Source organism: Camarhynchus parvulus, chromosome 4A (genome assembly GCF_901933205.1).
Source record: "Camarhynchus parvulus chromosome 4A, STF_HiC, whole genome shotgun sequence".
Taxonomy (NCBI): Eukaryota; Metazoa; Chordata; class Aves; order Passeriformes; family Thraupidae; genus Camarhynchus; species Camarhynchus parvulus.
Window position 1 is genome coordinate 19,039,088 of NC_044600.1, and position 12,442 is coordinate 19,051,529.

Here is a 12,442-nt window from a genome sequence, read left to right on the forward strand (position 1 = left end):
TCCACAGTTCCTTCCCACAGGTTTCCCAGAGAGTTCTCAAGCCCAGAGCTCTGTGTCTGGGCCCTGCCATGGATGCTGGTCAGCAGCGTGAGGGAGACGCGGGGGTTTTAAAAAGAGGAGCTCGGGCTCTGCTTTCCTTGCTGTTGACTGTAAACCCACCCACGGATCCGAGCAGCCGGTCCCACTCCTGCAGATTCTCCCGGTTGTACCCCCACACAAGCCCTAGGCCTGGCTCTGCCCCACCGGTCTGAGGGGCTCAAGGGGCCTTTGGTGGGGCTGGAACTAAAAACCAGCCAGAATCTCCCCAACAGCAGCAACTGCCCCCAAAACCAGCAACTGCTGCCTAAACAGCAATGACCCCTCCAAACAGTGATCAGCCCCAAAACAGTAACCAGCTCCTGAGAGCCACCATCCCCCAAAAGCAGACTGCCCCAAACATTCGCCACTGCCCCAAAAGCAACCACCCCCCAGGAAGAGACCCCCAACAGCAGCAGCCCCTCCTGTGCCAGCACTGGGGATCCGGAAGGATCAGGGCAGAACCTTCCCTGTCATTTCTGAGGTGACCCCCAAGGCTTGCAGGGGCAAAGAGCCCGTGAGAACAGAACCTGGAGCAAAAGCCAGCCAGCCCCTGCAGAGCGGGTCCAGAGCAACGCCAAGGCTCCATGAATGAGATGTGCAGCTGGCCGGGCAGGGCGTTTATTTCGTGAGGCTGGAATGGAGCAGCTCCGGCCGAGTCTCGGTGCAGCCGCACGGGGGCCGGGCCAGGCCGGTGCCGGGCTGCCCTCAAGCGGAGTTTGCAGCGATATCGCATCAACGCTGCCAGGGATAAACACCCTACGGCGACTTGGACGGCTCTGTAGCAGCCAGAGAAAGCTGGTGCTTCCCAGGGAGCTCCCCGTGCCCCCCTGCCCCCGTTATGGTGCTGGGAAAGTGAAATCCAGCAGGACTTTTCCTGCAAAGAGCTGCCTCCTGTGTCAGCATCCCTGTTCCATCCTAGAATCATGGAATCACAGAATGGTTTGGGTGGGAAGGGACCTTAAAGTCCATCCAGTCCCACCCCCTGCCATGGGCAAGGACACCTTTCACTATCCCAGGCTGCCCCAAGCCACATCCAACCTGGCCTTGGACACTTCCAGGGATCCAGGGGGCAGCCACAGCTGCTCTGGGCAACCTGTGCCAGTGTTTTACCGCCCTAGGAAGGAATTTGAAAGGCTGGGGGCTGCTCTTGCAGCAGGTACAATCCCACCCAGAGCAGTGGCTGGACACAATGTTGGTTTCACAGCTGACATTCAAGTGTTCCTGTGGCCTCTGGAACCTTCCACAGCCTCATGGTGTCCCAAATTTATCTGCTCCTCCAGACACAACAGCTCTGCTGCTCTGTGGAGCTTATCAGCTCCCAGGGGGTCTCACCAGCTATCTCACAGCACAGGCTCCTCCTGGAAATGCTTCCCCACCCATCCCAACTGTTCTGATCTGCAGGGAAGGGACCTTTGCAAAATAAGAGCCCAGCCATGAGCAGGGCACCTGAGAAGGTCTGGGTGCCTTCATACCAGGACTGGGTGCAGGCTGTGGTGGAATATGGAATACTGGTTGCAGAAGTACTGTTTTGTCCCCAAAAGTGCCCTGCTGTGGCTGCCCCATCCCTGGAAAAGTTCAAGGCCAGAAGGCCAGGCTGGATGGGGCTTGGAGCAGCCTGGTGCAGGGAAAGGTGTCCCTGCCTGTGTCAGAACCTCACCACCCTCATGGGGAAGAATTTCTCTGAATATCTTATGAATATCCCAGTTTCTCTCTCTGGCAGTGGGAAGCCATTCCCCTTGTCCTGTCCCTCCAGGCCCTCACAAAAGCATTTGGGTAGATGGATAAGGTCCCTCTGAGCCATCTCTTCTCCAGGCTGAGCAGTCCCAGCTCCCTCAGCCTGTCCTCCCAGGAGTGCCTGCAGGTGTAGGGATGGCGCTCCATTCCCAAGGGGCTGTGAGGAGGAGGTGGCAGGGGAGGCTGTGCTGAGGACGTGGCAGTGGCTGGACCCGCAGGGAGGTGCCAGCCTGGCAGGTGACCCCCGAGTACAGCTCTGCCCCCAGGGCACCGGCACAGGGGCTGCCCCCACAGTGAGGAAGGGCTGGGTTTTGTGGGAAAAGCTGCCTGGTTGTGTCCAGAGAGCCTGGGCAGGGCTAGATGCCAACATGCAGGTTTAGGAAGGAGACGCTGCTGTAGAGCTCCGAGCAGAGCGAGCCTCGCTCCAGGCTGTGTGTCCAGCCGGGCAGCGCGCACGGAGCCAGCTCCTCCCCGGGATCCTCATGCTCTGGGCTCCTAAGGAAGCAAAAAAGAGAGAGAGGCTGTTTGCAAATGCTTCTACTGCCTACTGCACTCCCAAATGGGCTCAAGCAGTGATCCCAAAGACTGCCATCTCCAGACAGTCCCAAAAGGAATGTGAAGACAAACAAGAAGCTGTAGCGTGGATCACAGAATCCCAGGTTTGGGTTGGAAGGAACTTTGAAGAGCATCTAGTCCATGAGTCACCAGCTCTACTGAAGGCTCTTGAGCATCCCCTGCTTTCAATCATTCCCTACTTCCAACTCCAGGGAGCAAACCCCCTCCTGCATTATGTGCTATGGTGTACCCAGCTCATGGGATGTGAGGTCCTTTCAGCCACCACCTTTAACCTTAGGGAAGGGCACGAGCTCCAGTTCTGAGCCTCAGTGGGACTGTCCCATCTTGCACCCAAAATGTGGAGGTATGGACTGAGCTGGTAGCCCCACACAGACACCCGGGGCAGGCAAAGACTGCAGCGAAACACGGACACCAAGGACGGATGGGGTTTGGAGAAGGCTGCTGGTGGAGCAGGAATCAGTGTGTGACACTGAGAGGCAGGAGCAGGCCAGGGGCTGGACAGGAGCTGTGTGGATACCAGAGAGAGCTCTGGAGAGCTCTGGAGAGCTCTGGAGAGAGCTGGCACAGGCTGGGGAGCAAAGAGGGAGAGCAGGGAGCTCCGAGGGATGGGAAGGATGGAGTGTGAAGGGCTTTTGCTGAGGAGCTGTGACCAGAGCGCTGTAGGAAGCAGTCTGGAGGAAGATGAGCAGGGTGTGCTGTCACTTGTCCCTGTGCCCTGAGGAGCCCTCGGGCACTTACGGCACGTCAGGGAACTTCCTGCGCAGCAGGTACTCGATGACATCGGGGTCTGTCTGGAACAGCCTCCTCAGCACGTCACACTGCATCTCTGGGGACACCTGGGGAGACACGGCCACACCACTTGTGGGGCCACTCTCGGCTGGAGGCTGAGCAGAGGCAGCCAAGGAAGGAGCCCAGGACGTGGTCACAGACCCAGCACACCCCACACACCTCCCAGGGTCTGCAGGATCTCAGCCTCTGCTTTCCCTCCACTATCCCCAGTCCTTTGGCTCCCTGCAGACCACAAAATTTGCTATAAGGCTTCCTGGGGACCTGAAATGTCACATTCCAATAGACCTGAGGGAACTCTTACTGCTGCCTGCGAGTGCCCTGTGGGAGGGTGGAGAGAGGATGGAGCCAGAGCCTTCCCAGAGGATGGGCACACACTAAGGTGTGCATCTCTGACAGGGACAAAATCCTTCCCCTGCTGCTCTTGCAAGAGTTCAGAGGGAAGGAGGGGCTGGAGGGGCTGCCCTGAGGAGCCCCACGTACCATGAACAGGGAGTGGTGGTGCTCAATCAGCCTCTGGAGCACCAGGATTATGGCAGCACTGTCCTCAAAGTTCAGGGCACCAGCATCTTTCTCTCCAGGCTTCTCCTTCTGCAGGATGTTGGGACCAAAGACTGTAGCCAGGTTTGACGCTGTCATTTTATTCCCAGGGATCTACAAGGAAGCACCAAAGGAACCTGTGGACTGTGGGTGTAGTGGCATGGGATGTGCCAGGATGTCCTCACCCACCCCAGGGCAGGAACACAAGGGCGAGGTGAGGGTGAGGTGTTGCTCTGGGTCCAGTTTGGTCCTCTCTGAGCTGGTGGCAGGGCCAGCACAAAGGGCTCGAGGTGCTGGAGCACACACTCATCCCATTCCCACCTTTTCCAACCACAATGATCCCGGGATTCCGTGAAGGATTTGTTTTCTCCCCCAGGCTTCAGCAGCCCCGCTCAGTTGCAGCCACAGCAGCCCGAGCACCTTTCCAGGGCAGCCCTCGGGAGCAGCAGCCTCACCTGGCGGCCCTCGGGGTCCCAGGAGCTCTCGGCGTGCCGGGCCACCTGGGCCAGGAAGCGCAGGAGGCGCAGCAGGGTGTCACTGTGGCACGGGGGCAGCAGGAACAGCAGCAGCTGCAGCGTGTCCAGCTGGGCCTGCCCCTCCAGCGCTGGGGAGAGCAGTGTTAGTGAGGGTCCCAGCCCACCAGGCACTTCCAGCCCTCCTCCACATGCTTGGGAATGAGCCCTGGTGGGAGCCAGGCTGCTGTCCCACCCTTCCTCCCATGGGATGGAGAACCCAGCAAGAGCTGTGGTGTTGTTGGATATTGCACAGCCACACAGCCAAAAATTGTCACAGAGCAGAGGGATTTTTATAGTCCAATTCAAAAGAAATCAAACAAAAGCCCCACCAAATCCACTGATTACAGTAACTGCATGTGGCAGTGCCAGGGAGCACAACACCCATCCCAGAAGCTTTGGAAAAGAAGGGTGGTGAGGAAGGATCCATTCCTGGCAGTCTCCAAAGTCAGGTTGGACAGGACTTGGAGCAACCTGACCAAGTGACCAACATAAATCCTCCTGTGGCTGTGCAGGCTCTGCTCCACAGGTACTCACTGGCTGTGCTGAGGAAGGCTCCATAGAGCTCTCTGGGAATCAGGGAATCAGGCATATCCCGGAGAAACTCTTTGAGCAGGGCAGCCACATCATGAACACTTTGATGCTCATCCAAGAAAACATCCAGCCCTCGGTCAAACTCTTCTCTCAGCTTGGAGATGGAAGAAATGGAAAGGATGAAAATCACAGTCAGTTCTAGTCTGTTTCAGACCTCTCCACACCAATGTCAGCTCTATCCATCCCCATCCACACGAGCCTCTATCCCCCACAAGGCACAGCCAGAGGATGCAGTGAATGCCTCCCTTTACCTGCTGGACTCTTTTCTTGGAGCTTCCAACACGGAAGATGCCAACAGTTTGGAGCCCTGGGGGACAGAGAGGTTAGTGCTGTGCATTCCCACTGCTCCCTGCCACCCTGGCTGCCCCTGGGAGCACCTCAGCACCGTGGTAGGGCTTCTCTTGCATGGCTTTCCCTTCTCCAGGCAGTGAGGAAAAGGAAAGGCTGTGGAGCCATGAGATTTCCTTGGGTTGCCTGTGGGAAGGGAGGAGATCCCATCCCTACAGTCACTGTGAGCAAGGGCTGGATGTGCAGCAGAGGTTGAGGCACCAGGAGATGGTCACTGACACACACAGTGACATTCCCTCCTCAGTGACATTCCCCTCTGGTGCTGCATCCAACCCAGAGGACTCTCCACAGGAGGCCTTTTGGAAGATGCCCTGCCCCAGGACTCACAGAAGCATTCAGGTTGGGAAAGACCTCTAGGACCATCGAGTCCAACCTTCGGGCGAATCCCACGGTGCCCATTAAACCTGGCCTTCCTCCCACCTTGGGGGTGGTCAGGCCAGGATGTCCTGGTGGCCACACACAGGGAGTTTTTCCAGCCCTTACCGTGCGTCTCAAGGTGAGTGCAGCACCTGTCCACAATCCGTGGCACCTGCCAGGTGATGGGGTTCAGGCTCAGCTGTTTCTTCTTGCCACGGCTCCTGCGGGGGTCCAGCTCATGGGGGTGTGAGAGCTGCAGGGCCTCCAGCAGCTCGGAGGCATTGTCACTCAGGTCCGTGATGGAATCCACGGACATGGCCCCCTGTGATGGAGCAGAGGGCATTTGCAGGTGGCAGGAATGACCCCACAGATCCATCACTGCCGTGACCTCACGGGTTTCTGGGAAAGGGCAGCATCCAGTGCCACCCCTGCCATGGGCAGGGACACCTTCCACTGTCCCAGGCTGCTCCAAGCCCGTGTCAACCCTGACACTGCCTGGGGTCCAGGGGCAGCCACAGCTGCTCTGGGCACCCTGTGCCAGGGCCTGCCCACCCTCATGGGGAAGAATTCTTTCCCAATATCCCATCCATCCCTGCCCTCTGCACCCTTAAATGTGCCCCTGGTAACCTCATCTCCATAAGAGCTTTGCTAGTGAGGGTCCTCCCATTCCTCACAGTCCATCTCTGAGGGGGCTGGGGACATCACCATTTCCCCAAGGACAGACTGGGACCGGCTCAGCCTGGGACACCACCCACTCAGTTAGTAAGAAAAAATCCTGGAAAATCCCATTTATTGCCAAATTCCGACGCCCCCATCCCACAGCACCACCACAGCCCATTTTGGGGACCATACCCTCCGCTGGCTCCAGGAGCTCTTGTCCACAAGTGCTGGGCAAAGCGGCTCCTCTGGGCAGCCCCCGTCAGGTGCCCGGATGCAGCTGGTGCCCATTGCCAGCCTCCTGTGCCTCTGGGCCCGGAACCTCGTCACCGTGGCCTCCACCTCCAGGCAGAGGCGGCGGCTCCTGCCCACGGCCTCCTGCAGCTGCCGGCAGGCGCGGTCGTTGGCGATGACCTGGGCGAGCGGCACCCCGAAGGTGTGGGGAGAGCAGTCTGGGGGAACGCGGCAGGGAGGGAATTGCAGCGAGGGATCTGCAGGGATGAACCCGCGTGTCCTGCCCCCAGGAGCCAGGCAATCCCCGAGGGAGCTGCTCCTCCTGGAGAGCAGGAAAGGTGTGGGGGGACCCTGGGTGCCAAAGAGCCAAGGGGGAGGGCACCCCATGGGAAACGGGGTGCTGGGGGGACAGGGAGGAGACACAGGGCCCTGCTCTCCTCTCCAGCAGTGGGCTTGTTGGAGCCCATCCCAGATTTTCCTGGAGTTTCCTTCCTTTGACTGGCTACAGCCCCATGAAGACGCCATGGCATCTATGAAGCAACAACTTCATAAATCACCAAAAGATCCTTTCCAAATTCTAACTGTGAGAAATGGATTTGTAGAGAGTTCTCAGGGCCTAACAGAAGGCCCACACAGTATACATGTGTATGCAAACTTTGAGACAAGAAATGCTGACTTAGAAATACCATGGAATAAGACAGATATTGTTGAGAGAAAAATGGAGCTAGAAAAACTTTCAAAAGATGACCTTACAAATAAGACTAGATACTTTAGAGAAATAAAACTGTGAAAAATGCATTATATTAGGACCCACGAGGGGTAGTTTTGGATGATTAGCTTTAAGGCGTGGCAAAAAGCTGATGGGCCAAGAAACGCTCATAGTGTATTGTAATTAGGAAGTAATTGGTTTCTGATTGTGATGGCGTGAATTATAACATCTGTGCTGTCTCACCCTTCTCATGAGACTGAAAATGGAATAGAAGTTTTTAAAACACCTCTCAGCTGCCCCATCTTGAGATCAAGAAGAGAGTATTGTCCAACAAACTGGTGCCCTGTGTGAGGAGCAGATAACTCAACTAAACTGTCTGACCTGCCAGAAAGCCCCGAGGTCATTTTTGTGAGGTGTTGCTGAGACAAGCACGGATCCTGGGATCATGACTCTTGCAAGAAGAGAGAAGTTGGATTTCTGCCCTTGTCGCTGGCTCGATCAGGACAGAGATCCAAGGACTTGCCTGTTGTTCAACATCAGGTAAGCCTCAGGGAACATGTTAGGACACAAGATGTCCAATTTGCCTAGAGATACTTATAAAACCTTAAAGATCTGGTCAAATATAATTCCTGTAACGTTTCAAAATCTGAGTTAAAGGACTTACTATTATGCATTCAGAAGGGGTTTCCAGCTGCAGATGAAGCTTCTATGTTATCATTCCCTCTCTGGGAACTTTTAGGATTGAAACTATACAATGCTTTTACCACAGACACAGATCAAACAGCTACTAAGTTCCTACCAGCATGTTGTACAATGATTGATATGTTTAAACATTCTACTAAGTAAAATATGAGGCATTAATTTCAGTAGTCTCCTTGAATGGTTTTGTACTGGTGTGGGGAAGCTCATTGCCACCTGGCTGTGCTCTAGGATTCTCAGTAGCCCAGGGTTGTCACTGAGGTCCTTCAGGGGATGCTAAGATAGAACTGGAGGTAACAAGAGTGGGGCAAAATGGGCAGATAGACACATTTGTAGGTGTTCAGCTTGAAAATGCATTTCACACTGCACATACTCCACACACCTTTCTGTCCTTCCAGGCTCCATCAAGCTCGTGCCATTCCAAGAACAGCAGAACTGCTGTGATGAAGCATCCTACTGGATTCGGGTACCTCCCACCCCACCCCACCAAAAACCACCCATTCCCCCTGAGAGCAGGGACCAAAGCCCAGGTAAAAGTGAGGCTGCTCACCTCTCCTCTCCTTCGAGAAGCTCTCCAGCTTCTGCCGGATGGATTTAATGCCTTTGGAGCCTTCTAGGAGGAAAAGGGGAAGGTTCAGCACCAGCATCTTGGGGCTGGCTCAGCATAGGCTCCCTGTCCCTCTGCAGCCTCCAGCCAGGGGACACTGCAGTGACAGCCACAGCCCTGAGGGGATCCAGGAGTGCCCTGGGACACACAGTGGGCAGCAGCTGCCCAGGGACCAGCCCTGGAGATGGACATCGCTGCTTGGAGAACATTCCCAGAGATGGGTACCAACCTCTGTGGGTGAAGGGGTGGAGGGACCCCATGGCTCTACACGAGCAGTGAGACCCAGAAAGGCTTTTGGGAATGTTTTACAGAACACAGACATTAAAAGTTGTACAAAACACCATCACAAATCCCATCCTGCTCTGTAGGACTCCCACCTCACACATCCAGCAGCAGTGAACTGAGAATTCACTCACTGCCCATCCTAAATCCTTCCAGGACACATCACCCTATTCTGGCTCATACTCTTCATTCCTGAAGAATTCTCTTCCTAGGAACAGCTTATATCTACTTGTTTGGGTTATTTTGTAAGACTTAGAGGAAAGCTCTGACAGCTGGAATGAGGAACATGAGTATAGAAGCCAGCATAATTTATCCAGCAGCACACTGACCAACCAGGAAGGAAATACTGGGGTTTGGGGCTTTTTTTGGCACTGCACGAGTCCCTAGAGGAGCTGCTGCTGCAGGGTGTCACTGCAAGCTGGATTACAAACAGTCCAAAATAAAACAAAATAGAAAAGGGATCAGGATGTTTGTGGTCAAAGTCCTCCAGGGCTGCAGCCTGGAGCAACTGGGAGTTCTGGGAAGGAGAGGGGAGCTGACTCTTCATGACGCCGTTTCATGGCATGAAATCTTTGGGATATTAAGTGAGAAGCCAGACTTGGGTGCCACCTCAAGCAGTTGGTGCTCAGTGTGAGGCTGGGCACTGGGAGATGCCCCATCCCTGGGAGAGGATCCCGGAGACCTGGAGCCTCCATTGTGCCCTGGGGTGCCAGGAGTGGAAGGGGGGCTGGAGACCCCCAGGCTCCCTCTGCACCCCCAGCCCCAGACCTGGTGAGCTGGTGGCATCCCCTGCCCTGCTGGGATGCCAAAATACAGCCCAGGGCACAGGAGGCACATCAAATGGATAAGAAGTGGATTTGGGAAGGAGTCTGGGAACCACAACTCTCTGGTTTGCTGGTGGGGACACAGGCAACCCTGAGAACCCTGACAGGGCCTCTGTGCTCAGTTCCTGTGGAGCTCCTAAATTTATCCACCCTTTTATGTGCCAGTGCATTATCCACTCTCCCATGAGCCTCTTTCCAGCATCAGGACGTAGTGCTGGCCATGGATCCAAACAGCAAATCCCGTCCCACCCCAAGGGCACTCAGACAATCCCTGTGGAGACCCCGCCAAGTTGTCACATCTGGTTTGGGTTTGGGGGTTGGAGGGTCATGTTCTCACACTGCTGCAGACACACAAACCCCTCCACAGGCTGATCAGGCCTTCAGGGCTCAGAATAAAGCAGGAATGAGAAACAGAATGGACCAAAATATGTCACAAATGTCTCTCCATAACCATCATCCCGGGCTGTGGTGCGGCGGTGAGCAGCACGAATGGCTCAGCCTCAGCCGCCCTTGGCAGGAGCCTCCTGTCCTTCCTCTCCCATCCTGTCCCTCCTCTCCCCTCCTCTCCCCCTGTACCTCTGTCCAGACTGAGATGCCCCACGGGCAGCCTCTCCTGCAGCTGGAACAGCGCCAGCTCCTGCAGACTGGCCCTCTCCAGCTCAGACAGGCTCTGCAGGGCCACGGGCTGCATCCCAGGGCTGGGGCCTGGCACAGGGGGCGAGCCAAAAGTCCTCTGGAAAACACACCTGTGTGAAAGGAACACATGGCAGCGACACCTGCTTTAGGAGAGAAACTGCTGGGAGCACCCCAGGGAGTCTTTGCAGGAGACATTTGTCCCTCTGTCACCTCTCCAAAGAGCCAGTGGGGCTGCAGAGCCCCAAACACATCATCTCACTTCAACCTTCCAAGCAAGGGCCTTGGAGGGACCAGGAGAAGATATTTAGATTTGATATTGGGAAGGAATTGTTTCCTGTGAGGGAGGCCCTGGCACAGGGTGCCCAGAGGAGCTGTGGTTGCTCTGTCTCTGGAAGTGTCCATGGCCAGGCTGGATGGGGCTTGGAGCAGCCTGCACTGGTGGGAAAGGTCTCTGCATGGAAGGACACAAGCTTTAAGATCTCTCCCAAATTCTATGATTTATCTCTTTTAAATCACAAACAACTGCACGTGACCAGAGGTGCTGAGGCCCTTTACCCCAGGCACAGGCTGGACCACAGACCATGGACACACCCTGGACACCCCATCTCCTCTCCCAGAGCTTTGGGGAGCCCTCCCTGTTGTGTGCAGGCTCTGGGGGAGCCCACACAGGGACCTGGTTCCTCACACTGACCTGGCTGCCTCCAGCGGTGCCACCTCCTCCTGGTGCCACCTGTGCCACCACCCCAGCACCACCTGGCACAGTGCAAAGAGCAACAGCAGCCCCAGAGAGAAGAGAGGACTGAGGTCAGAGTACGGGCTCTGAAAAGAACCTCCCCAAAGAGGCTTAAGGCAAGAATGAAAAATAAATGCCTGGAAGTCTCAAGGGATGCAGTGAGACCCCCAGGAACGGCACAGGGCTCCTGTGTCAGTCTCTGCCCCACCCTGTAGCCCCTGAGACTGGTTCCTTCTGGCCAGGTTTAAAATCTCAGTTTCTAAAGGTTAGAAATTAGAAATTTAGAAATTAGAATTTAGAAAGTTACATAAATTAAAGAAGAAAACAAATATAAAGGAGTTGTTCAGAGTTCCCTGTAAGTGGACACTGAAAAGGGAATTCACCTACATCGAGAATCCCACACTGGTTTGGGTTGGAAGAGACCTCAAAAACCATCTCATTCCACCCCTGCCATGGCAGAGACACCTTCCACTGTCCCAGGCTGCTCCAAGCCCCATCCAGCCTGGCCTTGGGCACTGCCAGGGATCCAGGGGCAGCCCCAGCTGCTCTGGGCAACCTGTGCCAGGGCCTGCCCACCCTAGGAAGGAATTCCTTCCCAATATCCCATCTATCCCTGCCCTCTGTCACATTAAAGAGGTACCATGCAGGGATTTTTATAACTTCCATCCTGCTCCCCTGGGACAGCGTGGGGCAGAAACTCCTTGGCTGTCACAGATGAAAGCATCTCCACAATGCCAGGGACAGCTCCGTGCCTCTGCTGCATCGGGAGCTCCCAGCAGGGCGGGAGCAGCTCTGCTGTGCATGGATGGATGGATGGATGGTGATGGATGGACAAACCCCCAGAGAGACACACTGCAGGGAATTACCTTTGTGCAGGTGAAGCCCCACAATCCAGCAGAGCTCACGGCCACATCCCCAGCCTGAGCAGAGCCCTGGGGGATGCGGCCGCCATGGGGTGAGGAGGAGGAGGAACCCCAGTCAGAGAGGGAGCAGCAGAGGGAAGGCAGGAAGAGAAGGCAGGAAGAGAAGGCAGGAAGGAGAAGGCAGGAAGGAGAAGGCAGGACAAGCTGCTGCTTATCTGCCCAAGCGCAGGCGCCACTCAAGGAGCCCTGTGATGTGCCACCACCACTGGTACTGCCAAAACTCACCCTCCAGGAGTTAACCCCAAACACCTGTCCTGCTTCTCACCCCAGGTGTGGATTTATATCCCTGGGAAGAGCTGAGATGGGGACCAGCACCTCCAAGCCAGAGGCACAAGAGCAGCGTGGGTGTCCCTGCAGGGGACAGGGATCAGTGATCCCTGTGAATCCCATGGGACAGGAGAGCTCACTCAGCCTGGACAGGCACCAGGCTCCCCATAAGGAAAGAAATGCTGGCCCACAGTGGGGGCAGAGGCAGAGCCCCACAAAAATCCTCCTTTGGAGGGGATGCCAGGGCAGGAATCTCTCTAACTCAAAAACAGAACTGGTGCTTATTTCAGGAAATCTCATGGGGAAAGCTCAGTGCAGCTGCCCCCTCCATTCCCAAGGAGCAGTG

General features: G+C 55.8%; 1 protein-coding gene across 1 annotated transcript; it reads right to left on the reverse strand.

The window, feature by feature from the left end:
* Positions 1-1,216: 1,216 nt before the first annotated feature.
* On the reverse strand, positions 1,217-8,691 carry ARHGAP36 (Rho GTPase activating protein 36). Its single transcript, XM_030967910.1, has 10 exons — positions 8,661-8,691; positions 8,375-8,437; positions 6,378-6,634; positions 5,652-5,847; positions 5,072-5,127; positions 4,764-4,914; positions 4,170-4,318; positions 3,658-3,828; positions 3,127-3,224; positions 1,217-2,307 (listed from the first exon to the last, which is right to left on the reverse strand). Exons 1-10 carry the CDS (start codon positions 8,689-8,691, stop codon positions 2,169-2,171), a joined length of 1,311 nt encoding a protein of 436 aa, XP_030823770.1. The 3' UTR covers positions 1,217-2,168.
* Positions 8,692-12,442: the final 3,751 nt, after the last annotated feature.

What these genes read in the sequence shown, in the direction of transcription:
- ARHGAP36 (XM_030967910.1), bottom strand. Translation starts at nt 8,691, where the DNA reads ATGGGGTCCCTCCACCCCTTCACCCACAGAG. An exon ending in CCACCCCTTCACCCACAGAG is followed by an intron (nt 8,438 to 8,660) that starts GTTGGTACCCAT and finishes TTTTCCTCCTAG; the next exon opens with AAGGCTCCAAAGGCATTAAA. An exon ending in ACCACCACTCCCTGTTCATG is followed by an intron (nt 3,225 to 3,657) that starts GTACGTGGGGCT and finishes GTGTCTCCCCAG; the next exon opens with GTGTCCCCAGAGATGCAGTG.